Genomic DNA, 27,326 nt, shown 5'->3' on the forward strand with positions numbered 1-27,326 from the left:
TACTCAGACTAAATCTCAGAGATGTGACGATAGTACTCCTCAAATAAACCACACACACACACACCCACACACACACACACACAGAAAAGTATTTTCCCCTCTCCCGTCTTCTCCTAGGCTAACGACAGAGCTGTTCTACGCGGGGAAGATCCTCCTCTGCATCGACTACATCGTGTTCTGCCTCCGCCTGATGGCCATCTTCACCATCAGCAAGACCCTGGGCCCCAAGATCATCATCGTCAAGAGAATGGTGAGGGGAGGGATGGTGAGGGGAGGGATGGTGAGGGGAGGGATGGTGAGGGGAGGGATGGTGAGGGGATGAATGGTGAGGGGAGGGATGGTGAGGGGAGGGATGGTGAGGGGAGGGATGGTGAGGGGAGGGATGGTGAGGGGAGGGATGGTGAGGGGAGGGATGGTGAGGGGAGGGATGGTGAGGGGATGAATGGTGAGGGGAGGGATGGTGAGGGGAGGGATGGTGAGGCAGGGGTTGACACTAAGGTTTCAAAAGCACTTGCCCATCGGGCAAGTACAGGTCAGGTTCAACTTGCCCGAATGTAATGTTCACTTGCCCAAATTATAATCAGAATCGTGAACGGGCCTCTTTTTGCCAGGCACCCGGCCTGGTTTTGGGGGGGCTCAGAAAAATCATGTTAGCTTCCACACATGTTGTGTTTAAAAAATAACAAACTTCTCTTTGTTTACTTGTTTATCAAGCGGTCACATCGTGCCATGAAGTGATTTCAGTCCACCGTTCCAACCTATTAAAGCTATCGCCAAGGTATATGTAGACCTGCATGATTTTATGCAAATGTACATAACTAAATGTCAGAGGTAGTAGCAAAGATATGTCTTTTTAACTTTCAAGTTTCTTGTAGCTCTAACTGAATAATCACAATCGCGTATCTAGTAGGGTTGTCAGTCACGATACTGGATTTTCTAACTTCAACACTATTCCTGGAAAAAGATCGATATTCTATACCATTTTTAATATCAGGGGAAAAGTTTTTTTCAGGAAAGAACATACCCAAAGTAAATAGATTATATCTCCACAACTGCAAGGGCGATAATGTCATCTTTGGGCCAAAAGAAAGATTGTTGTGCAAGTGAAATATTCAATGGGGATAATACTTGGTTAAAGTGAATAAAGCCATGGAACACAGCATAAGTGGAAGATAACATTTCCACCTGAAATAATTATCAGTATCAGTTGGTCGTTATCAGTTGGGAGCGCTGTCTTACTATGAGACACAAATAAAGGTAGAAATCTTACAATTTAGACACTTGACACCTAAAGGTCAGGGCAATCGAATGCACCAAGCCAAACACTCGCAAATAAATATATGGCCACTAGATTGCGCTGAAGAAGTTTTCTGATTGAAGGCAATTTACCTATTTCCTAAGAAACCTTCTCTTATTCATTGATTGAAAACACCATGTTAAGTTGCACAATTTGGCCCAGATACTGGATAATCTGTTTATGGTGGTTTTATTCTATCAGAATCAACTTTGTGGACAAAAATCACAAAGGTAATACTTCATTTTTGGTTATTAAAAGAAAAGGGGACGTTTCTTCTTAAGTTGTTATTTGCGAGTTTTAGTCACAGAATGATATGGTTTGGACTGTTGGAATAAGTAGAGGCTCAGCTTTCATGTAATATATACAGTAGTTTGTGAGGGTCCAATTTCGTGAAAAAGATCGCTATTGCTGTGTGCATGTGCACAGTTATGAAACCCAAAACCGTGTTCTTGACTTCCTTGATAATTTGCCTCAATCCAAAGTACTTCCAAACTGCACTCTTCCATCACTACTCCATTTAACTTCTACCTAAACCGTTCGCGGAGGTGCTGCACTTGAGATGCTAGCTGTGTTGGCTAACCTGTAGCAGCTGCCAGAGACCGCACTGCGAGTGAGTGACAGAAGGCGGGGCTATATTCGCACTGAAGCGATGCGTGTCTGTTAACTCGCTTTCCGAGAGAAGAGAAGACAGCGCGCTTATCAATTGCAAATACTTCTATTTTGTGTGGTTTTGAGGAACAAAAGGTTGTTCTGCAGTTTCTAAAAACATTTCAATAAATAGCTTTTATATTAACATCCACCCAAAATCCACTTGCCCGTTCGGGCAACCAGAATAAATCTCAACTTGCCCAAACATTTTTTTTACTTGCCCCGGGCAAGCAGGCAACCGTTAGTGTCAACCCCTGGGTGAGGGGATGGATAGTGGAGGGATGGTGAGGGGATGAATGGTGAGGGGAGGGATGGTGAGGGGAGGGATGGTGAGGGGAGGGATGGTGAGGATCAACGGTGAGGATCAATGGTGAGGATGAATGGTGAGGGGGTGGATGGGCGCCTGGCCTGCAGGGATTGGTTCAACTTAAAATGTTCCATCCAGTCTTCCTCCTTCTTCTCTCTCTCTGCTCCCTTCCTCTCTGCTCCCTCCCTCCCTAAGTTTCCCCTGTATTGTGATGTGTTTGATTCAGGCACCTGTTATTGCAAAACCGATGATGGATAGAGAAAGATGCACGTCACTGATAAAACCCCCTCGGTGTCACCCCCTCTGTGTCACCCCCTCAGTATCATCCCCTCAGTGTCATCCCCTCTGTGTCATCCCCTCAGTGTCATCCCCTCTGTGTCACCCCCTCTGTGTCATCCCCTCGGGGTCATCCCCTCTGTGTCACCCCCTCTGTGTCATCCCCTCGGGGTCATCCCCTCTGTGTCGCCCCCTCTGTGTCATCCCCTCGGGGTCATCCCCTCTGTGTCACCTCAGCGGTGTCACCCCCTCTGTGTCATCCCCTCGGGGCCATCCCCTCTGTGTCATCCCCAGGTCATGGACTTGTTCTTCTTCATGTTCCTGCTGAGCATCTGGGTGGTGGCATACGGCGTGGCCAAGCAGGGCATCCTGATCCACAACGAGGGGCGGCTGGACTGGATCCTCCGGGGGGCCGTGTACGAGCCCTACCTCATCATCTTCGGCAACGTCCCCACCAACATAGACAGTGAGGAGAGCCTCCTTAAGGAAACATAATGACATAGACAGTGAGGAGAGCCTCCTTAAGGAACCATAATGACATAGACAGTGAGGAGAGCCTCCTTAAGGAACCATAATGACGTAGACAGTGCGGAGAGCCTCCTTAAGGAACCATAATGACATAGACAGTGAGGAGAGCCTCCTTAAGGAACCATAATGACATAGACAGTGAGGAGAGCCTCCTTAAGGAACCATAATGACATAGACAGTGATGACAGCATCCTTAAGGAACCATAATGACATAGACAGTGAGGAGAGCCTCCTTACGGAAACATAATGACATAGACAGTGAGGAGAGCCTCCTTAAGGAAACATAATGACATAGACAGTGAGGAGAGCCTCCTTAAGGAACCATAATGACATAGACAGTGAGGAGAGCCTCCTTAAGGAACCATAATGACATAGACAGTGATGACAGCATCCTTAAGGAACCATAATGACATAGACAGTGAGGAGAGCCTCCTTAAGGAAACATAATGACATAGACAGTGAGGAGAGCCTCCTTAAGGAACCATAATGACATAGACAGTGAGGAGAGCCTCCTTAAGGAACCATAATGACATAGACAGTGATGACAGCATCCTTAAGGAACCATAATGACATAGACAGTGAGGAGAGCCTCCTTAAGGAAACATAATGACATAGACAGTGAGGAGAGCCTCCTTAAGGAACCATAATGACATAGACAGTGAGGAGAGCCTCCTTAAGGAACCATAATGACATAGACAGTGATGACAGCATCCTTAAGGAACCATAATGACATAGACAGTGAGGAGAGCCTCCTTAATGAACCATAATGACATAGACAGTGAGGAGAGCCTCCTTAAGGAACCACAATGACATAGACAGTGAGGAGAGCCTCCTTAAGGAACCATAATGACATAGACAGTGAGGAGAGCCTCCTTAAAGAACCACAATGACATAGACAGTGAGGAGAGCCTCCTTAAGGAACCATAATGACAGACAATGAGGAGAGCCTCCTTAAAGAACCATAATGACATAGACAGTGAGGAGAGCCTCCTTAAGGAACCATAATGACAGACAGTGAGGAGAGCCTCCTCCAGGAACCATAATGACATAGACAGGGAGGAGAGCCTCCTTAAGGAACCATAATTACATAGACAGTGAGGAGAGCCTTAAGGAACCATCATGACAGACAGTGAGGAGAGCCTCCTTAAGGAACCATAATGACATAGACAGGGAGGAGAGCCTCCTTAAGGAACCATAATGACATAGACAGTGAGGAGAGCCTTAAGGAACCATAATGACATAGACAGTGAGGAGAGCCTCCTTAAGGAACCATAATGACATAGACAGTGAGGAGAGCCTCCTTAAGGAACCATCATGACAGACAGTGAGGAGAGCCTCCTCCAGGAACCATAATGACATAGACAGGGAGGAGAGCCTCCTTAAGGAACCATAATTACATAGACAGTGAGGAGAGCCTTAAGGAACCATAATGACATAGACAGTGAGGAGAGCCTTAAGGAACCATAATGACATAGACAGTGAGGAGAGCTTCCTTCAGGAACAATGATGACAGAGAAATCATGATTATAGTATGGTTGTGTATGTGCCCAGTATTCAGACACTCAAAAACAAAGTCAATACACATCATACAAAGTCAAGTTGCATAGCACACATAAATATTGGATTTGCTAGAATATTCTTTTTCATCTTACTAGGCTATATATATATAACAGTTGCTTTGTTATGTATATATAATTCTATAAAAGAGCTTGACTAATTAAATGTAAAAAACCCTTCTAATGAGCTGTGTATATCACCACAACACTAGTGTGTGTGTCTCCTCCTGGCAGATGCGGAGTTCGACATTGAGTCATGCACCATTGACGGCTCCAACCCCCTAAAGCCCAAGTGTCCGCTGCTGAACGACCACCAGATGCCCGCCTTCCCGCCCTGGCTCACCATCTTCATGCTCTGTGTGTACCTGTTGTTCGCCAACATCCTGCTGCTCAACCTGCTCATCGCCATCTTCAAGTGAGACCCCAGCCCCACCCGCTTTGAGGGAGAGATGTTTGGGGGGGGCGGGATGGTCTAGTGGGTAGGTCTCCCAGTGGGAAGGCTCTGAGTTGGGACCCCCAATTGATGTGGTCTCAAAGCTCAAGAGGTACATTTGATATCTGATCCCTTCATGCAGCACTATTTACATGTTGTAGAATAGAGCCATAGCTTCCTCTCTGCCTGTTTCCATGGTGTGGAACTGTTCACGACCACCTGATCTCCCTCACTTCTCATCAATGGGCTGCTCCACATCCCTCCCATGGCCTTGGTTCTGTCCCGGCATTAACACAAACCAAAACCTAAATGAGACCCTTTAAACTGACCCAACCTTTGGGCCTTCTATCCCTGGAGTTTGACTGCTTTTGAGAACAAGCTTTCGCCATAAGGTGCGTTCAGAGTGTGTTCCATCAGGTTCCGCTCCTCACCCAAGGCTAGTCTCTCATGTTTTCTCAGGTGGGACATAATTAAAGCCTCCCCTCTACCAGCCTCTGAGGGCTGGTTCCTGTCCTGACTCCCTGTAGCCCGACTGACCTACGTTTGCCCTTCAAAGGCACATGGTCATACTCACCTGATGACCCGGTACGCCATTCAGTGGGAATATGATTGCCACTGTTGCCATTGTCCTACTCACTATCTCTGGACCGGCTAACCTCTGTCTTCTGGAGGTTAATAAAGTTGTCAGTGGGCCAGAAATGACCTGATGGTCATCAGTCCCTTAACGCCTTGGGCAAGACTGAGCGCAGCGAAGTCTGGCTCTTCAAGTCCACTGGCCCAGTGGAACTGCTAATCCGAATACCTCGTGTCAGAGGTCAGGTCATCCTGATCATGGTCCTGATTCAGCCGCTGGAATGTTAGGAGCCCCTTTCACCATCTGACCTCTGACTCCCTCATGCAAAGCCTGGAAGGAGGAACTGGCCATTCTCCCTAGAGTAACAATGCCCTCCATGCTACACCTCTGTCAGCTCCTTCTGTCGGACATACCCTCCTTTGGTCAGATTCAACCAATGTACTTGGTTGGTTACAGGCAGATTCCAGCCACTTTAAGGTCTTTGGTGATCCCAGAGTGTCCGAGATTCAAGATCTTTCTCACTGCCAAGCCTGGAGGTATGTAAATACAGTCAACCACCCAGTTGATCTCCATATGATGGGCAAACTCTTGTATGTATCCAGCAGTCTAACCGGTGGAAGCCAACAACTGTAATTAATTGAATAACCTTCTGACGCCTGGCGCCAAGCCCCAAGAAGGAGGAAGCCACTTGAGATGAGTGCAAATTCCTCCAGGTGTCAGGGGCGGCTGTGGAATAGAGCCCTACTATCAGCAACCTTTCTTTGTCCATGGTGTAGGCCATGACCTCTCTCCCTCCTAACCCATGGTGTACTCTGCCCATATCCTGCCCACTGCCTTTGTCCTGTCTGGCAGCAACACAAACCCCACGTGAGGACCCTCCGCCCCTGGGATTCACATACAAACACATGGTTGTGCCTGATAAAAACACATCACTGCCCAGCCCAATCCCCTCCTGTTGCTGTGCTTCGGGTGCATAGTGGCAATAAATGTCAAAGAAAGAAACCTCAGTGGTCCATCCTCTTATCGATGGGGATGCCCAATTTGCTATGAACCAATCCTAAAGTGGGAGTCTACACATAGCGATGACAGCATTCACAAGTTATGTTATATATTTATAATATATAGTAATCTATTCATTATATTTATCATACTGTGTATTTAATTGGCTCTATATGTTCTTCGATTGGATCCAATTCAATACCCAGCAGCAGTCTCTAACTCAGATATCATAGTTTTCTTGAGTGAGAACTTGAGTGTGTGTAAACAAGCATGGATTAAATAAGCATGATGCTGAAAGTAGATGAACAACACAATCCCATTGACACAACATTGGTCTCCTCCTCCCCCCAGCTACACCTTTCAGGTGGTGCACGACAATACGGACAGCATCTGGAAGTTCCAGCGGTACGAGCTGATCAAGGAGTACCACACCCGCCCTGCTGCCCCCCCGCCCCTCATCCTCTTCTCCCACCTCTACCTCCTTATCCGTCGGGCTCTGCTATGCAGGCCGGCGCACAAGAGCAGTGAATTCAGTAGGTCAACGCAAGTATTGGTTCTGATTATAACACATGTTGTATGCCTTTATAGAGATTGGGACTGACAGGGAGGGGGTTAAAAGAGAGAGGTTATGATCTGATGGCTCGAAAGTGGGTTGAATTTATTGTAATTTTCCAAAAAGATTTTGTGTAAAATGTATGCCAGCTCTGAAAGGATTGGTCAACCTGGACACTGTTAACCAATCAGTGTGGGTGTATGACTAATGCGGACCACGACACCTGGGTTCGATCCCTGATGTCCCCAAACTTTCTGTAGCCATCCTTGAGTGAAATGCCTAACCCTGATTCAATGACATTGTAATGGTCATTTCGTTTTCTTATGATTTTGATATGTACTGTATACAATGCTATTGAGTCTTTCAGCAGACCCTTTCATCCATTTACAGTCAACACAGGTACAGTCAATACGGAGCAGACCAGGGTTAGACTTTGAATCAAGAACGCTTACAGGTAGCTTAGAGGCAGGATCAAAACCACTAGATCTGGGCTGGGAGTCCAACACCGTCAACCGATGAGTACTGGTAATTGAAGCATGTATCCCTGATGTTCTGAACCATTCTGTCCCCCTGGGGCTCCTCCCTCAGAGGTGGAGCTTCTGCAGGCCGAGGAGGAGGAGCTGCTGTCCTGGGAGGCTCTGATGAAGGACAACTACCTGCTGTCCACACGACAGGAGCAGAGCCAGAGCATTGAGCGACGCATCAATGACACCGCCCAGAAGTAACCCACCCCCCTGGCCAGGTCTTCATGACCTGAGCAGATACACTGACAATAACCTGATGTTGTTTGGAAGCAGACTCAGTGATGTTAAAGACGTAGAGGTACTTGAGCTCTGGTGTCTCCCCAGGGTCAGCACCCTGGCAGAGGGACTGGAACAGAACAGCAGCGCTGCTGCTGTGGCCAAACACCTGGCCCGGCTTGAGGAGCAGGTGGGAATCTGATTTAGTGATGCATTGTTGTGTTATTTCCGGGCACTTTATCTTTGTTGATTGACAAAGTGAACACTTTATGCACAGAATACACATCTTTTTCACCTTGGGTCTATAAGGTATCAGGGTAAATAATTGAAATGTGTGCACCCTCGTCATTCATCTGAGCTCAGTCAGGTATGTTGGTGTGTAATTAAGCATGCCTAGTAAAGCAGAGAAGCAGTAAATGCAGAGCCTGTATCATGTAAACCCCTTCCTCCCTGTCTCCTTCAGGTCTCCCAGTCGAGCAAGGCTCTGCAGTGGATCATGGACAGTCTCCAAACCCAGGGCCTCCACGCTGGAGAGGAACCGCCTCAACTCAGTCAGTCACTTCCATTGGCTTTCTGTTCTCTGTGATTCTATGATTGTTTCCATAAAGGAGAGGCTTTTTCCAAAGTAAATCTGTCTGTGAATGCACACACAGACACAGGTAATGCAAGGGTGTAGGGCATCTAGCTCATGGATGCTTGGGAACATCGGGGCATCAAACCCAGAACCTTTCCGCTGTGACAACAAATTACATAGCCATCATGCTTGCCGTTCAAACCAGATTTGGTCAAGGGTTATTACAATTAGTTAGAACTGGCTTAGCCATCCGTCGGCTGTTAGTGAGTGAAGTGTGATTTCATAACATACAACTTGCCCTCTCAGTCGAGGAGAATGGAAGAGAGGGTGGAGGCAGAGAGGAATGGGCGGTCAATTTCGTTTGGTTCAAAAGTCTTCCTCTCTTCTGCTCTTTTCGGCACTCTCTCTTTAGAATTCTGTCACTCTAAGGAAGATTGTACCTACAGCACATTGTAACAAAAGTTTATTCTATTAAATTTTCTGTACATAGATGAAAGACCTGTCTTTTTAGCCGTTATTTTATAATTAGTATCTTCTCATGTTTGATCTGCAATGTGTCCTTTACTCATTGCTGCTCGTCTCACCTCCCATCCCGTCTCTCTTAGCAGCGGAGAGTGAGCCTCCAGGAGCCGGCTCGGGAGAAGGGGAGCGAGAAGAGGCCGGCTTCCACGTCAAAGCCCGGCTCTTCAGCTACCCCGGGGCCAAGGGTCCCCGCTTCCCCGTGCCTGAGGAGATGGTCCCATGGGAGGTGACCGCCACCTTCCTCATCATCATGGTCATCAGCAACGCTGAGGTTCCCTGAGCTAACGGTGACCTCTTGTCTGTCCAGGTGACCTTTGGATCCTACGACCCTCCGACATACGACCCGGAGGAGAGCGAGGACTGCCTTGATGGGTACGCTGGTCTTTAACTCCTCCTCCTCTGGGGTCAGAAATAAATAATGTTATTTTAATGATTGTATGAATGAGGATATATGTGCATAGAATATGAAACAATGCTTGGTTGTTATTTGAATGAACATAGCAGATTAAATTATACATATTCAGTTTTGAAGATACATGCTTACGTTTCACCTTGTTCGTTATAATCTCTCGTCCAATCCACATGCTTCTCTCAGATTCCACAGGAAAGCCTTAGAAAAACACAGGTACGAGTCTAGAGCTCAGGCACCATGCATTAGAGCATCATTACTGACAATCTTACAGAATTGATCTCTAATGTCCTGTTCCTGTTCCTCCCTGACCCGCTGAGCAGGAACCCTGGAGGGAGGACCGGCCTCATTGGCAGGGGGGCCCTCCCCCAGCTGGGGGCCAACCCGGTGCTGGAGCTGGTTCTGACCCGGTAGGCCCCGCGCTCAAACCTCTGGACACATCCTCTCTCAAGGACAATTTGGTTAATAATATATTTGTTTTAGTTGGAGAAACCAGGACCGATCAGCCTTAGAGTTCCTGGCTGTCTGGGACCAGTTCCAGGAGAGCTGGGCTCTACCTGGGGTGAGTTCCTAAACATGGTAGTCTAGTTCTCCTCATGTCTGTAGGGTAGGGCTCTTACTGGGGTGATTTCCAAAACCTGAAGGTTTTTTCCTCACATCTTATCTGTTTGGCTCCAACTCGGCTCAGTTCCAACAGAGGATGTTCAGTTCCCATCTTCTCCTCTAGGGGCCTGTGCAGTCAGAAAACCACCTGCCAGCGGCTCTTGAGAAGATGATGGGGAAGCAGCTCTACCAGTACATACAGGAGAAGGTAGAGGAGGGAACTAAGGTGAGCGGCTAGGAATGTGCTAGGGTATATCCACATTGAGCTGAGCTCAACCTGACCTGCTCTACACGTGTCTTACTTGATAATACCTATTACTGAAAGCTAATTTGCTACACAGGAGTTTTGATTTTATCTGCGAGGAGATCTCTGAGGGGACCATGTTTTATCCTTAATTATTCAATTGTCTCTGGATCTCCACACTGTTCTACATACGTTTATTTAAACATGACCGTCTGTATATATATATATATTCATAAATCAAGTACGTGTCTGGGATTGTATCATATGTAATCAGAAGTTGTACTGCTCTCTGCCAGGTGTTTGAAGGCTATGTAGATGATGCCAGGAACACAGACAACTCCTGGGTGGAAGTGACCGTCCTGGCCCTTGAACTGGACAGAACCGGCCCTCTGATGACCAGCATCAACCTCATGGTGAGCAACCCCGTGCTAAACTGATAAAATGGACCAAAGTCCATACCTTTTCGATACTAAAATATAAACAAATATCTTTTGAATGCTGTATAGTGTGATTAAAACTGATTTGATACCTATCAAACATTGTAAAGTTTTTTCAGGTAACTGATTATTTTGTTATCGTTCTTATTCAGTTTGATTGTCATTTGGTGGTGGCTTGTTATCCAAAGCATCCAAGTTCAAACAGGGGTGGTCCCAGTGTGAATCAAACCACCAACCTAGGTAGTTATTGTAAATGCCATGCTCTACTAGCCAAGTTGTATTTAAACAATGATAAAGGATTAAGATTGGCAGGAAAGGCTTTGGACAACGGATACCACTGGACCCCTTAGCCCAACCTGGTCTCACAGGAATCCGTGAAATGATCACGGACGCTTAACTCAAGTCAAAATACGTGGAATCCTCAAGGAAACACACCAATTTCCGTGAGGCCACCACGGATTTTGCTCCAATGCAAGTTGATGACACTCATATTCCGTGGCACACACTCAGATCCCCGTTTCAGTGAACGAGTCGACCACGGGCGCTTAACTCAAAATCCGTGGTGGCCTCACGGAATCAGTTAAATTGTCTTTGATATGCCAACGGAATTTGCTCGAATGCAAGTTAATGACACTCATATTCCATGGCACACACACACAGATCCCCATCTCAACGACCGAGTCAACCTGGTCTCACAGGGATCCGTGAAATGACCATAGCCTATATATATATATATATATATATATATATATATATACACATATATATATGAATGAAATTCATATTGACGGTATGGCACTATATCCCTGTTCTCGCCCATGCACCCATCTTGAATTTAATAGACCATTTTCGTTGCTTCGAGGATGTCTGGTGGTCTCCGTATGTAATCAATAAATAAATAAACATCTATATATAACGAAATACGACGAAAATTTCGGACGAAAATAAATATCTATAAATAAGTATGTGTATTTATATATATATATATAATATATATATAAATATATATATATATATATATACACATACATATTTATAAATAGGCCTATATATTTATTTATTTTGTTGCTTCGAGGAGGTCTGATGGGCTCCCTATATAATAAATAAATATAAATAAATAGGTATGTACTGTATATATACCTATTTACATACATACATATTTATGTATATTTATTTATTATATACGGAGACCACCAGACGTCCTCTAAGCAACGAAAGTGGTCTATTAAATTCAAGAAGGGCCGGCGAGAATAGGGATATAGTGCCATACCGTCAATATGCATTTCATTCATAGAATTTCCGAGAGGATGGTCAATGGTCAGATACAGATCTCTTTATAACAATAATTTATATCGATGTAACGAGAAAGGATGTAATGATAACGGCAACAAAATAAAGGCTAGGCCTACATGGTTATAATAATTTAAATATAATTAACTTATAAAGCGTATAACAGACAACGAGACAATCTAGTTGTGGGCCAGCAGAGGCTGCATTTTAACCGAATTCGGCCTATAACCTTATACATATAATAGTCTTACTCTATATGTCAAATGTATGATATGCTGTAGGCCTACGTATAGGCTAGTTTTTTATATTATAAATATTTAAATATTGTCATACCTGAACCACATTCCCCATAGAAAAAGCACACCGTGTTACTTGGTGTTACAACCCTCTTCGTTGATTGGATTGGTGGAAGTGGATTGTCAATGGTCAGATACAGATCTTGTTATAACGATAATAGCTACATGGTCTACTTATAATATTATAACTAAATAATTGTATATTTATTTATATATAATGTATATTTTAATATTTAATTGATTCAATATTAAACCAATGCATTTCAATCGGGAGATTATTTTCGACTTCAGAAGGGGGGGGCGGGCTGCGCAGGATTCGTCAAACCAACAATCCGGTTTATCCGATTTTTGAGCAGACACCCTCAGAAACTGAAACTAACCACGTTCCTTAAACCCAGTCTCACACCTGATTGCAGCAAAACTGCTCACAGCGGAAAACACATTACAATAATGGCTCTAAACATGTGACACACCTACATTTTTTTGGCCTATTCTTTTCAATGGGCCTGACTGTCATGGTTGCTATGGTGGTTGCCATCGACCCCCCCCCATATCTTTCAATTTTTCCACAGTTTAGACTTGTAATTAATTCATTTTTTTAATCACTGTCTGGTGGCCAGTTGCGTCACTCTGAGAGATACGCACGGACATATTTGGTAGTGAAACAGCCTATAACCTATTCGTGAAAGCAAAACATCAAGCTCATTGATTGAACGAGGCAGGGTTATTTGAAATAATTCATTAAGAATATCATGTGTGAGAGGTCATTCCTCCCCCTGAGTGTGTATTGACTATTTCTGGTGATTGAAATGCTCATTGCAAGCTTCCTATTTATGTCTAGTGTACCCCTACTGTCCACAAGCACACTCCCCCTCCACATATGGATATGGAGAATTGTTGCCATGCCCCAGTGGTGGTGGTGTCATATCTATGAAAGAGGGTATTCAAATATACTACAATGATCAATTAGGAGGCCGAAGCCCTAAAGGAAGTGATGCAATAGGTAACTTCTGAATTAAGGACAGTAACAAGTAAGCTATAGACCTGGAGCTCAAAGGACGCATACGATCATCAATATAGGGATTCCAGCCCTACAAGAAATTACTCAGCAAGTGCACTTTCTCGTTGCACCTCACCCAGCGGCTCGCTTGCAAGATTTTGGCCTGAAGTTCTTCCCAGACCTACAGCCTAGCCATCCAATATTCAAATCGGAGCATCAGGCCTCTTTTTAATAATGACAGAATGTTATGAGAGAAATTCACTCTTACTTTTTGTTATCTAATAAGGGGCATGGTGCCGGCTCCTTTTGACGTTTTACCCCAGACTTCAAAATCTTGTCCACAGGCCAGCTGTATCTACACACCTTAAGGCACACATTTACACCTCCATCCCACCAAAAATGGGGACCAGAAACGTACCTGTCTTATGCACATTTACCTTACTGTTGGAGGTCACGCCCCTTTTCCCACCTTTTCAAGATAGCTTGAGATGCCAAAATGTATACGCACAATTCCCCGAGAACGACATATCTGAGATTTGAATTTGTAGCCCTTAGAGAAAAAAGTTTTCCAAAATGGGCTGTTTTTTGGACAAGGCCTCTCAGAAGGGTTGCCTGCAAGACCTAGTGGATCAGAATGTGGTTGAAACACAGTTTTTGAGATAGGAAGGTCCTACCGCCCTGTAACTTGACTACCTTATTCTAGGGCGTAACTGGGACACCCACACCGAAACGTGGCCCTCTCTGACCACGAGGGCAGGGAGGGGGGGGGGTCTGAGGTTTTGGGTTAGGGTTAAGGTTAGGGCTGGCTTTACACACACTTAATAAACTCAATTTTCTTCGCAATACTGTCACTCTTTTACATGCCATAAGTCTATATGCATTTGTTAGACTGCATATAACATACATTTTTGGCAAGGTCTTAACTTCTTTTCTTAGGCATAACTGTCTGTCTGTCCCGTCCTCAACACGTATTGGCTTCAGCGGCTGCGCCCGCAGCCTAAGCTCACTTCACTTGTTCAGTTCAACAGTAGTGTCACACTATGAGCTCAGCTCAACCTGACACTCCAGGGGAGAATTACGACTGTCTTTAAACTGGCAGATAAAGTTGCTGCATTTAAAGCCAAGCTTGATTTGTGGGGACGACGAGTGGACAGGGGAGTATTCGATATGTTCCAAACATTAGTGGGGTGTTACTCGGCTCAAACGTAACAAAGATACGGGGTAGGAGACAGCGCGAACAATCAACGTTTCTTCATTTAATTGCGTGAAAAGCACGAATCAAACAGATCTTGACAATCATAGTGCAAAGCACAAATCAAATCTCCCGCCCTTGTCTCTCCAGGCCAGGCCCACTTTTATCCGGTTCACGGGGACACACCCCCTATGCAGGCACACCCCCATCCTGGAACATGTGGGTCCAGGGCCCTGTACCACGAAGCTCGCTTAGAGGGTTAGCGAGGTATGTTGAGCTCCAAGCCTGGGTTAGTTGTACCACGAAAGTCGATCTCTTTTAGCGTCGCTGTATCACCATGGTGACTTATGCTCGCAACCAAACCTGGTCGGGAGCAGTTTTTCGGCTTAGTCTAGCCGGAGATCGGCTACTTAAATCGGCGTGAGCAGCTTCCTAGCCCCTCCTCTGACAATGGCGTCACCATTTGTGGGTGTTCCCGTGGACCCCGGCGCACTTCTCGTACAGGCGTCTCTCCGGAGACAAGGGTTTTACGGGACAGAACCGATCCCTTGGCATTGTCTGACGATATTCAGATTTCAGACTTTATTGTCATTGTGCAAACAACGAAATTGGGGTTCTACATGAGAGATACAGATTCTCATCAGAGGGTGTTCGTTATTTGATCGTCCTTTTGGACCTTATGTAGACAATGCGCATTGTGTCTCAGTGACAGAGCGCTAGAGTGGAGGTAGAGCGTCAGTCTTGAATTTCTGCGCGGGGGGTTCGACTCCCAAGTGACGCGAATTTATGTGAAGCTTAAAAAGTCCTAATTCTCATGCATATGGAATACTTATTCACTAAAGCTTATGGAATTATATTTTTGTGCTTATTTCGAACTTGAACCCATATTTTCAAGGCCGTGCTGGCACCACATCTATGGGGGTAAAATGCATGATGATAGACCGGCGAATTTGAACCCCGGTCGCTGGCGTTCGGGTCTTATACTAATCCACTACGCTACAGCCGCTACCTCTCAGCGGTCGAAAACATGCGATACATTTCTTAAATAGGGTGTATTTAAAGTGAATTCCCTAAATGATAGAATAAGGCAGGATGGACGTTGCTTATGCATTTTTAAATCATCATCATTCTATTTGGATTAATGGCGAACAATTCTGCATTTGGCATAGTTATTTTACAGACAATATGCAGAATATTTTCACTTATACTCATAGACTGCTTGATCTATCGTAAAGGTGAGAAAAATGAGAAAAATGCACGTGAACGCGCACTGAACCTAAAGCGGAAAACCAGGTTCTACTAATTGAATCTAAAGTGAGCTTCGTGGTACCATTTAACTCTGATTGCGAGTTGCGGCTCTGTCGAGCCAGGTTTTCCCAAGAAAGCCTGGGTATGTTCAGCGAGCTTCGTGGTATAGGGCACTGGCCTATGAGAGCAAGGCAGACAAAACAAGTAGCACACATACAACGACAACTGAAAGGCCAATGTGGCCGTAACACCCCCCCCCTTAAAGGGCAACTTTACCCATTTCACATAAGCTTTGTATTTTTAGAACCCCCCTCATATTTTTGAATGGTCTAGCATCATTCCCTTATTTTCTGGAGAGACTGGAGAGATCAGTATCGATCTCCAACACTTCCTGTTTACAATGACGCAATATGACGATTTTTGCGTACAAGAAAATAGGAAGTGTAAGAGGGGATGATTGACTACAACCACTAGTCCCACCCCCCTCTTGGGGGTGAGACCCACTGACGCTACAGACCTATTAGAGCAGTGCCAGTGGGTGGGACTTCACCAGCAGAAACTAACATCCACAGCGTCTGAAGCAAAGATAACAGAGGCTGTTGATAAAACTGAAGTACATTGGCGGAGGGTACTGGATCTGACATAGAAGATGGCTCCATGCAAAAGTTCACCATTTCGAAAGAAATACAAACGAGGACTACCGTATTTTCCGCACTATAAAGCACACCGGATTATAAGGCGCACCTTTAATGTATGGCCTATTTTATAACTGTTTTTATATATAGGGCGCACCGGATTATAAGGCACATAGAATAGAAGATACTGCAGTCAAACGTTTGACTGGGGTTGCGTTATGCATCGACTAGACCGAGCTGTGCTAAAGGGAATGTCAACAAAACAGTCAGATAAAGTCAAACTTTATTAAGCGTTCTGACAACTCCGGTCACTCCCATGGAAACGATGTTCAAACGTTAATGTGCATATTAAAGGCACCCAGTGCAACTTTATGTAAACATTCAATGAAAAATAAACATTCAATTTCTAGTCTTTTTTACACGTAGTAAGTTTCAATAACTCCATACCATTACATATCGACATTCAAGGAGCAAAGATGAGACGTCGTTGTGTGGTGAGAACTGATAGAAAATCGTAAACAACAACAATCGCCGGTGGGGAGAAGCCATTTTTCCATTGACTGGAAGCCTGCTTTATTTATTGTAGGTTACAAAAAATAAAGAAAATGGCGGCATTGTTGTTGTTATCGATTTTGTATCAGTTCTCACCACACAACGACGTCTCATCTTTGCTGCTTAAATGTCGGTATGTAATGGTATGGAGTTATTGAAACTTACTACGTGTAAAAAAGACTAGAAATTTTTAAGCCTCGAAAGTTGCACTGGGTGCCTTTAACAATATCTGATCAATATCAATATCTCTTAACAGTAAGCTCACTTTTTCAGTTCATTCCCCGTCTACGAATCCCTCGAATTCTTGTGTGTCCGAATTGAACAGTTGGGCGAGTACGGCATCCAACATGCCCGGATCCCTCTCGTCATTATCCGAGTCAGTGTCGCTGCTGTTGCCTGGCAGTTCCAAGAGAGTCTAGCTGCAGACATCCACCCACACGCTCCAGACATCCACCCACACGCACTTCCGCTGCAGACAGAAACATCCACCCACACGCCGGAAATCGGATAATAAAAAATAAAAATCGGAAAATAAAATAAAAATCGGGCGTTACGTAATGTGTTTACATAAATGAACGGGCGTTAAGTAATGTGTTTACATAAATGAACGAAATAAATTAAGTTATAAAATTGGATAAACGCTTCCGGTTTTGGACAGAAGACCTGACACTCGCTGCAAATACACACACCTTATTCAGAATTCCCTCTGTGTTATACTGCAATCATCTCAATTTAATATTTGATAAGACACAAACTGATACTCGTATTGTAAAGCTGAAGGGCATCAGAGATTGAGGCTAATAATTATTTTAAATACTATGTATGAGTGGACAGGAATAGTTAGAACAATTCCCCTTTAGCTTCACCTTTTCTGACATATTTATATTAGGTCTAGCTATGTTACATTCTGATGTCTTAATAACATAAGGTTCGACTGCATTCCAACATAATTTATCATATGTTATTAGCACTTTTGCATTCCTAAATTCTTACTCTGAACCATCATTCATTTAATATCTGGCTCTAATTGTCTATAATATTGTCTTACCTTGTGCTGCTGGACCACCTTATTTGCCCATATTTAAATACGACAAAGTCAAGTCTGTGTTTTAACTTAGCTCTGTGTGTTACCAAAGTGAATAAGTAAAGTCATACAAAAAATCTATACATTGTAAACGTTATAACACTTTATTAAGAACACTCAACAGATAACTGAACTCAGAACCTCAACACACACACACACACACACACACACACACACACACACACACACACACACACACACACACACACACACACACACACACACACACACACACACACACACACACACACACACACACACAGCAATGTCACTGGCTGTCCACCCAGCGACCCAGAAACATGGCGTTGACCCGAAGATCCTCCTCAGCTGCCATGTTAAGGAAGACCTCCATGTCTTCCTGAAAATCATATGTGAAGAGCAGGGGATACTTTTCTTCTTCATCAGTTGAAGAACGTATCCTTTCCAGGAGCTCCTGCTGTTCTTTTGTGTCCATATTCGGAAATGCGGCCTCGACCACCTTCCCCCTGAGCAAACCTGCATTCTGACGCAGCCAGGAAACTCCAGCCACAATGTTGTCAAGTGGCCCCTGTTTAATGGAAAATGAAATGCCACCAAGTTGGAATCATTTTATATTCAATTATATTATTTTTACAACCAGTTAGTTACTTAAACTAAGACTTGGAACTGTAAGGTTCTACACCCCGGACTGCAGACAAGCCCATCCAGATAATAACACATCAAATTAGACAACAACGGCACTGTGGTGGAAAACATAACTGGAGGGGGTAAGTCTGTCTACAGAGAGGAGGACCTGAAACTGTTGAACACTGAGTGAGTTGAACACCAGAATAATTTTGTCCTCTTTAAATACTTAAAATAATGAAAGTCCATCACACCTAGGAGGATGGCACATTCTTTACAAAAGATTATTGTCATGACTGAATGGTGGAAGATTCAGGGAAATTATCATTGATCTTTGTGTCTAAGATCAATGCAGGCAAAAGATAGAGGAAAATAAGTCAGTGACTTATAAAAGTAAGCAGACAAACATTCATAAATATTGTCTACAGACATATACACAATACATTCTTATATTCTTTCTACACACATACATATATCACCTTTAAATGTAATGGAATGTTTTATGTGGGATTCCAGGTGGCACTGAAGCTTCGTGTTTACGGTTGGTTTAAAAGTTGGGCATAGGGGGCAGTGGAAAAGTGTGCAGCAAGTTGTGCAGCGTTTGACTTCTGGCTTTGAATCATCCCTAAAAATCGAGTGATGCATCTACAAAAGACAGAACATTTTTTTTACAATTGATGTTGTAATTGTAGAAAAAATTAAGATCAAAGACGATAAATTCTCACAGCACAGCAAACTATTTAAAGGCCGGTAATTCAGTAGTGGTTGTAGTCTAGACGAAAAAGGCTGAAATAGAAAAACTTAACATTTATTAGGGGTGTGCAGCAATTATTGTCCCTTCAGAGCATCAACTTTAACTATTATTGGCATATAAGTAATGATGAGATATATTTCTACCTCATACTGTACTTTACATCTGTTTCTCTCTGTCATTATATGTTTTATGAACTGTCTGAGCCCCAGCACCCTATTGACTGGGGGACATTGAACATTTAGAATCTGAGACAGGATAGTAGGCTAACAGTAATTCATTAACTTTTATCTGTTTTATTAAATTTTTCATCTCTTTTACCCCTTTTAACTGAACTAAGTGCTATGATCTCTTAGTTATAAACAGATTGTATGAACTAAACAGGCAGATCGAATATTGAACGATCGATTTTGTCTATTGAATGATATCACACTTCTCAGCCACCGCTGCGGAGATGAACAGCTGATAGGTGCAACTCTAGTTAAAGCGAAACGAGCTGCGTCAATTAAATTCGTGGTAATTATTTTATTACAACTTAACTCTGTTTTGGACTACAGATGACTGTCAAAAGTCCAAATCTTAAAATCGTTTATTCTCCCAACACATCTACAAATCTCTAAAATCGTTTAATAAGACCGACTATAGGCTACACAACATTTACAAAAAACATTTGCCTATCTTGCAAAAATGACACCTAGCTAGCGTTTGCCACCGTCAGTGTGGAATAAAACAACAAATGCTTCATATTGGTATAACGTTCTGTTATTTGTTTGATGAAAAAATCTAAACTTAATGAAACGAATAGATCGGTAAAGAAATGCAAGTCTCGTGCATTTATAATTGTATCGCTGTGTTTTGAATAGTCACCTACCATAACCTCCAAGTGCAGCTGAGCCGAACGTCACATCTTCGTGCAGTGAGTCCCGTTGTTACACCGAATTCTGCGACCCACCGAAAAGTGTGACCCGAGGGGGCGCTGTTGAATAATGTGCAACTCGCGCTCCAGACATCCACCAGCACGCAATTTCCGGCGTGTGGGTGGATGTTTCTGTCTGCAGCGGAAGTGGGTGTGGGTGGATGTCTGGAGCGTGTGGGTGGATGTCTGCAGCCAGACCCCTCTCGGCAGTTCAGTGATTATTCCTGCCTTCGTAAAAGCTTGGACCACAGTTGAGACTGTGCCCAGGCATCCACGATCCATTGGCAGATAGTGGCGTAAGTCGCCTGGCGCTGTCTCCCCGTCTTGGTGACGTGTGTTCGCCTTCTTGGCCCCGTCCACACGAAGCCGATTTTTTGGGTGAAACCGCATAATGCTACGGCCACACCAAACGCGTGTAACGTGCCTAACTTGACGCTTGATCATTGTGTGTCACAAAAATGGTTCAACGCGCCTGTGGCTGCGCTGGATTTAGGAGTCCGAGTAGGAAACCCAAACGCCGCCGTGTTTGGGTGCATGATAGAGTTTAGATCGGGTTAGATTAAATAATCTCGGATATAAATAACAATAATCGGGTTAAATAACTTCACATGGTGTGTCTGGTGTGTTTCCAGCATTCGTAGTGTTGATCAGCAGATAGTCCGCCAAGACGTTGAGGTTGCTTAGCAACCAGAGACGCTGTCCATGCAAGTGAATGGAGCGTTCCCTCTTCGTCATAACTATCAAACCAAACATCCTTCACATTCAACGAGCGAACATTATGAAATGTAAAATGCACATTTCTCGCAAATTTTTTTTACATAAACGCATTTAATGGCGTAACTATGTTACTATTTCCACCCAGAATAAAGAAAGATGTTGGCCGTATGCTTCTGTGCAAGCGTCACTACTCTCTGCCAGTGACGTCGGGTCAAGCTCCATGCTGATTTGTTCCCTTAGTAGATGGAACAAGGAGGTGTCCGATAGGCGGAGATGATCAGCGGGAGTGGCCAGTGAAGCTGTGCATCGTGGTGCATGGTGGGAGTTGTTGTCTTCAATCCACAAGCGCCAAAAAGTCACTTTCTGCCTTTTCTCGGTCATGACGGCACCAAATTTGAATTTTATTTTATTATTCGACCACATATAGGACCCAATTTCAATACATATTCATGCCTCCACCGGTGAAATGCTCCTTTAAGAAGGAGCTTGCAGAGTATCAAAAGACACCACAAATACAAAACAACTACATTTCCGAAACTATCTCCAACTAAAACCCCTTTTCTTTGAAGGCGTTTTCCACTTTGTCCAAACCTTTGTCATCCGGGCCCTGGAAAAACAAAGCAGACAAAGGAAAACATGGAGAAACACACATGACCACACCTAGTCAGTGGGAGCACGGGATAGGGTATCAGCAATCACATTAGCAAACCCTTAATATGACGTATATCTCAATTAAATGGCTGAAGAAAAAGAGCCCAGCGCATCAACCGCTGGTTGGGGTTCTGAAGTGACTGTAAAAAGGTCAGAGGATTATGGTCAGAATAGACCACCAAAGAAACAGCACCTACATAAACATCAAAATGTTGAAGTGCCCAAATTAACCCCAACGCTTCTTTTTCAATCACAGAGTAGCTGGACTGATAGGGGAGAGACTTCCTCGAAAAAAAACTAACTGGGCGATCGATGCCTTGCTCATCTTCCTGAAGCAATACAGCACCAGCTCCTACCTGGCTAGCGTCCACATGCAGCTTGAACGGCCGGTCCAACTGCGGCGCGGCCAAAACAGGAGAAGATTAAAGGAAAGCTTTTACTCTCTCAAAAGCAGACTGGCATACCGGAGTCCAGTCAAACTTCACCTAGGACTTCAAGAGATCCGTCAACGGCGCAACAACAGATGTAAAACTAGGACAGAAACCACGGTAAAACCCCACCATGCCCAAGATACGCATCACGTCCTTCTTACTCGTGGGCGATGGGTACCGGCCAATGGCCAAAGTCTTTGCCCGTACAGGACGCACCTGTCGTTTTAACCACAATAGAGATTACTCTTGTAAAGGGGCAGCCAACAAGGCACTTCCTCTGGTTTTCACCACAATAGAGATTACTCTTGTAATGGGCAGCCAACAGGGCACTTCCTCTGGTTTTCACCACAATAGAGAGGTCATAATGTCCGGCGATCAGGCGTTAGTCTGCTTTTCTGCAGCTTTCAACACTGGACATGTCCACTTTGAATGACCAGTTGCATGACAGTACCGGCAACCCTGATCTGCGTCAGTTCTACTCGAGCGATCTACTCCAGAAGCCTGATGTGATTGTGCACCAACGTTCACACTTCTATTGCTAGAAAAAAATCAACCTTGTGGATGTTAGATGAGCGCATATGAGCTTTGTGAATTAACTCGTACTCATCTACCAACACAGCAGAGTCAGACTCATTAGTTGCCTGCTTCTCCGCAACGTACGTTGCAACACGCTCTGGCAATGTGCTCTTGAATTGCTCAAGGACAATTAAATCTATCAAATCCTCATATGTCTTAACCTTACAAGCAACACACCATCGCTGACATTGCAGGCGCAACTCCCTTGCAAACTCAACTTTCGTCTGGTCCGAACGTTTCTGTATATTTCTAAAGCATTGAGGATAAGCCTCTGGAATTAATTCATACGCCCGCAACACCGAAGCTTTCACAGTGTCATAATCACGGGCCTCTTCAACAGTTAACGCAGAGAAAGCCCGCTGTGCCTTTCCTGTGAGACAGCTCTGAAGCAGAAGCGCACGGACGGTGTGAACCAGGCCAGTCCTGTGTATCAGCCACACGCTCAAACAGAAGAAAAAATGTATCGACGTCTTTCTCATTAAAGTGAGGAAGCAAGTGTAGACTAGTTGCTATATCGAGCTTAGGAGGACCTGCTGCACCAGGTGATGTTTTTTTTCCATGCCGAATGAGATCCAAACGCTGAGCTTCAAGCTCCAGCTTTTGGTGTTCTAACGACCTCCGTGCGCGTTCATTCTCCTTAGTGAAGTGGAGCCTTTCGAACTGCAACTGATGCAGAACTTTACTGTTTAACTTTACTGCTGCATCTGAAGCAACTTTTTCTGCTGCTCAAAAGACAGCATCGCCCCAGGTTTAAGAGACGGAGGATCTTACTCTTCGTCTTTAACCAAAGGGTTTCCAAGGTCCTCAAATGAATCATCGAGAGGTTCTTCCTCATCCTCTTCGTCAGACGCAGGTCTAAAGTCGGGTGCATTAATCAGACCCTTTGCGCACAACGCCAACTTCACCGAAAGTTTGACATAACTTTTAAGTCGAGTGGAAGGAAGTTAGATTCTATAATGGGCAGCCAACTGTATTAACTGGTCCTTAGTTAACGCATTAAAGACAGCCCTGGATGGTTCTTCAACAAACTTTTCAACAGGTGACGTCATCCTTCTAGCGATTAACGCATCACACCAGCTGATCAAAATCAGCCAAGACTCCCCAGCTGAACGAAATCAGACAAGACTCCACACAACCAGACAATGAAAACTAAACAGGGAAGCCCAGCGATAACATAAGCAAAGACCATTCCAAATTTTACCAAATCGTATTAACTAAACGCGGATCTTCAAACAGGCCCGTGGTGGGATGAATTAAGCACTAAGCCCGTAGGTATCGCAAAACAGTGCCCCCGAGACAAATGCTCTAGCCACAGGAACTGTTAAAAAATAATAAACCACACGTCCCACAAAATACGCAAGCCTGAAAGGAATAGTTAATGGCCCCGCAAATAGTTGCTGAACTCACCATCTCTCATTGTCCGACATTCCTGTGCAGACAAACGTACCCCGCAGCCTATTGCAACCAAGGCGCAGGTAACACAGACCCCTGTTTCACGGCAGAATATCGAGTTTGGAACGAGCCCCCATTTGTTACGCGGCTCAAATGTAACAAAGAAACGGGGCAGGAGACAGCGCGAACAATCAATGTTTCTTCATTTAATTGCGTGAAAAGCATGAATCAAACAGATCTTGACAATCATAGTGCAAAGCACAAATCAAATCTCCCGCCCCTGTCTCTCCAGGCCAGGCCCACTTTTATCCGGTTCACGGGGACACACCCCGTACGCAGGCACACCCCCATCCTGGAACATGTGAGTCCAGGCCTATGTGAGCAAGGCAGACAAAACAAGTAGCACACATACAACTACAACTGAAAGGCCAATGTGGCCGTAACATGGGGATTATGGGAGAGACTGAGGCAGGGCCCATTCTCTCGCAGCTGGTGCGCGATCACCTTGTTGCGCTTTCAAATGAATTTGAACGTTACTTCCCATCCTCCAAAGATCCACGGCGAACGAATGAGTGGATCCGCAACCCATTTGTCAATGTCCCGAATCACTTGTCAGTGCAGGAGGAAGATCAATTGATCGAAATAGCAAATGATGGTGGTCTTAAAAGTGTGTTTGAGCAAACCTCTCTGTTGGGTTTTTGGATCAAAACCAAAGCGGAATATCCCGAGATATCCGTAAAAGCGCTGAAAACGTTGCTTCCATTTCCCACCACTTACCTATACAAGGCTGGGTTTTCGGCAATGACTGCAACTAAAACAAAATTGCGCAATCGATTGGACATATCAAACACGTGTGTCACTGGCTGTTTCCCAATGTCAAGGAAGCATGCTCAACGGCCGCCCTTTTAAGGACGCTACGTCATAGAACGCCGACAAGCACTGTTCCAATGTTGAAGACACTCGAAAGCCGCGCCATTTTTGCGTCCTTTGTTTTTGAGAATTCCGAGATTTTTCAAGGATGCATCGCTGCATCCTAGACGAGCCAAAACTACCCACAATCCTCTGCGTTCACTGGGCGGGTTCTTGAAAATGGCAGAGCAGTACACGTTCAAACGAAGTGAAGTTATATTAGTTTTCAGAAATATTTTGTGCCGTATTGCTTTTTATAGATTCATCATGTTAATGCAAATAATCAAGCCTAATGACCTGTGCCACTTTTCAAAACGTTTTTGCAACTTAATGATACGTTGCTATATTTTGCATGGACGTAGCTGGTGTTAAACACCACTGTCACCAATGTCAATTTACTCGCTCACAAGATTGCATTATTTATGTATACCTATTTATGTTTGTGTTGAATCGTTTTTTTTAGGGTCAGCCCAGCAAACGGAGGCTTTTGTGCGCCTTAGGGTGGCGCACAAACATTTGTTTACCGGTGGAAGGGATAGTGCCACTATCCAATGTTGTAAAATTAATGCACAACCGATCATTTGCAATGTTTGTAATTTTTAATGAACGTATTTAATTGTATTTTATATGATATACTTATGTGTTCAAAGCACTGGTAGATTGTAGGCATATATGAATGAATGAATCAGATCAGTTAAATAATATATCCAAATAAATACACGTTTATCATCTCTTTCTTTGTCTTTTTCCCCCTGCATAATAGTAATCAACCGTACTGTAAATGTGATGCATGAATTAAGTTCTCAGACAATTTCACTTAGTTTTATAAAAATTGAATGGATTTTCCTTTTAATAAAGACAATTCGATCAACCACAACAAAGCTTTTGTGACTTCCCCAAAGAGGCTCCATGCGAAGGAGACATGACCGCATTCATAACAGACAAAAGTCAAATAAATATCGATCAGCTTGATTGCTGCCATGTTTTATTCATAAGCGCACATGTGTTTACAAGCGGACACGCAGTATTAAAAAGCGGAAGCGGAAGCGCTTCCACACTACCAAGTCGTTCCCAAAGTCCGACGTTACAAACGCTAGGAAGCACTCGAGCTAGCACTCTAGTCTCATCTCCATAGGACGCGACTAGCAAGGACGCGTCCTAGCAAGGCTGCAGCCTTCACTTTGGGAAACAGCCACTGTCTTCCATCACCCCCAGATGGAATCTTCTTGTTGCAGGGAAACAAGCACAGGGCTCCCACTGATTCAAATGAATTGTAATTCTGTGGCCTCACAAACACGCGTTAAATTCCCTTACTGATATATTGTGTTATGCATGTTTACACTTGATAGATGTTACTTCAAGTTTAGTTCAATATATTATTATATATTATTTGTACATTTTTCACGTTCTTTTTTAAGAGTTTGTTACCTTCACTGTTAATTGTTCACTGTTCAACACTATATGAAAATATGAACAAATTGGTAACCCCTGCGAAACATAACCCAACACCCCCCCCACCCCCACGCCCCGCCGGTCCGTGAAATTTTTTGGAGAATCAAACCGGTCCTTGGTGCTGAAAAGGTTGGGGTCTAATGGACAAGATTCTATCTCTTGTCAACTAATTTAGATTCATTTCTAGCAACGGCTTGTTGCCAATGCGTTTCAATGGAGCTTTTGATGAAGCTGTGTGAGCCTTTCGTGTAGGGCTGGAGCCCCCAGTTGATAATCGTGTGTGTTCTTTGAGACCCTCTAATGAGATCCCAGGTCTATAGCTTACTTGTTAATGTCCTCGCCTCAGTCACCAATTGCATCACTTCCTTTAGGGCTTCTGCCTCCTAATTGATCATTGTAGTATATTTGAATGCCCTCTTTCATATATGTGACACCACCACCACTGGGACGTGGCAACAATTCTCCATATCCATATGGGGAGGGGGGGGGCTGCTTGTGGACAGTAGGGGTACGCTAGACATAAATAGGAAGCCCACTCAGGAATGACCTCTCACACGTGATAACTTAATTAATTGTTTCAAATAACCCTGTCTCGTTAAATCAATGAGCTTGGTGTTTTGCTTTCACTAATATGTTATAGGCCTAGGCTGTGTCACTACAAATTCTGCCTATGCGCATCTCTTAGAGTGACGTAACTAGACACTAGACAGCAATTTGAAAAAACCAACGAGTTAAGTTCAATACAAAAATAACTTATTTCACGCAGTTTAAACGTACTAGTCTAAACTGCGTAAAATGGAAAGATATTCCCAAAGGTGTCCTTCTATTTCCTAGCCAGCGGACCCTAGTTTACGACAAAAACAACACAATTGACGGCATCTGAGTTGCCGCCCTTAACGTCGTTAACGTGGTTTGGAGCAGATATGTTTGA

The 27,326-nt window shown here is 44.2% G+C and overlaps 1 protein-coding gene and 1 long non-coding RNA gene across 2 annotated transcripts in view; one reads left to right on the top strand and one right to left on the bottom strand.

Moving 5' to 3' along the window:
* Nucleotides 1–12,789, bottom strand: part of LOC132449227 (uncharacterized) — a 39,675-nt gene extending 26,886 nt beyond the window's left edge. Inside the window, exon 1 of the long non-coding RNA XR_009523543.1 lies at nt 12,110–12,789. This is a non-coding gene — a long non-coding RNA (uncharacterized LOC132449227). The remainder of the gene's footprint in view (nt 1–12,109) is intronic.
* Nucleotides 1–27,326, top strand: part of trpm2 (transient receptor potential cation channel, subfamily M, member 2) — an 80,426-nt gene that overhangs the window by 50,183 nt on the left and 2,917 nt on the right. The window contains exons 18-31 of the mRNA XM_060040944.1: nt 118–250; nt 2,823–2,994; nt 4,847–5,027; nt 6,970–7,151; nt 7,760–7,892; nt 8,020–8,101; nt 8,375–8,462; nt 9,091–9,233; nt 9,315–9,379; nt 9,603–9,632; nt 9,740–9,826; nt 9,900–9,978; nt 10,144–10,245; nt 10,560–10,676. Of these exons, the coding sequence (XP_059896927.1) occupies nt 118–250; nt 2,823–2,994; nt 4,847–5,027; nt 6,970–7,151; nt 7,760–7,892; nt 8,020–8,101; nt 8,375–8,462; nt 9,091–9,233; nt 9,315–9,379; nt 9,603–9,632; nt 9,740–9,826; nt 9,900–9,978; nt 10,144–10,245; nt 10,560–10,676 (1,594 nt within the window). The remainder of the gene's footprint in view (nt 1–117; nt 251–2,822; nt 2,995–4,846; nt 5,028–6,969; nt 7,152–7,759; nt 7,893–8,019; nt 8,102–8,374; nt 8,463–9,090; nt 9,234–9,314; nt 9,380–9,602; nt 9,633–9,739; nt 9,827–9,899; nt 9,979–10,143; nt 10,246–10,559; nt 10,677–27,326) is intronic.

The sequence above is a fragment of the Gadus macrocephalus genome, chromosome 20, assembly GCF_031168955.1.
Source record: "Gadus macrocephalus chromosome 20, ASM3116895v1".
Lineage (NCBI taxonomy): Eukaryota > Metazoa > Chordata > Actinopteri > Gadiformes > Gadidae > Gadus > Gadus macrocephalus.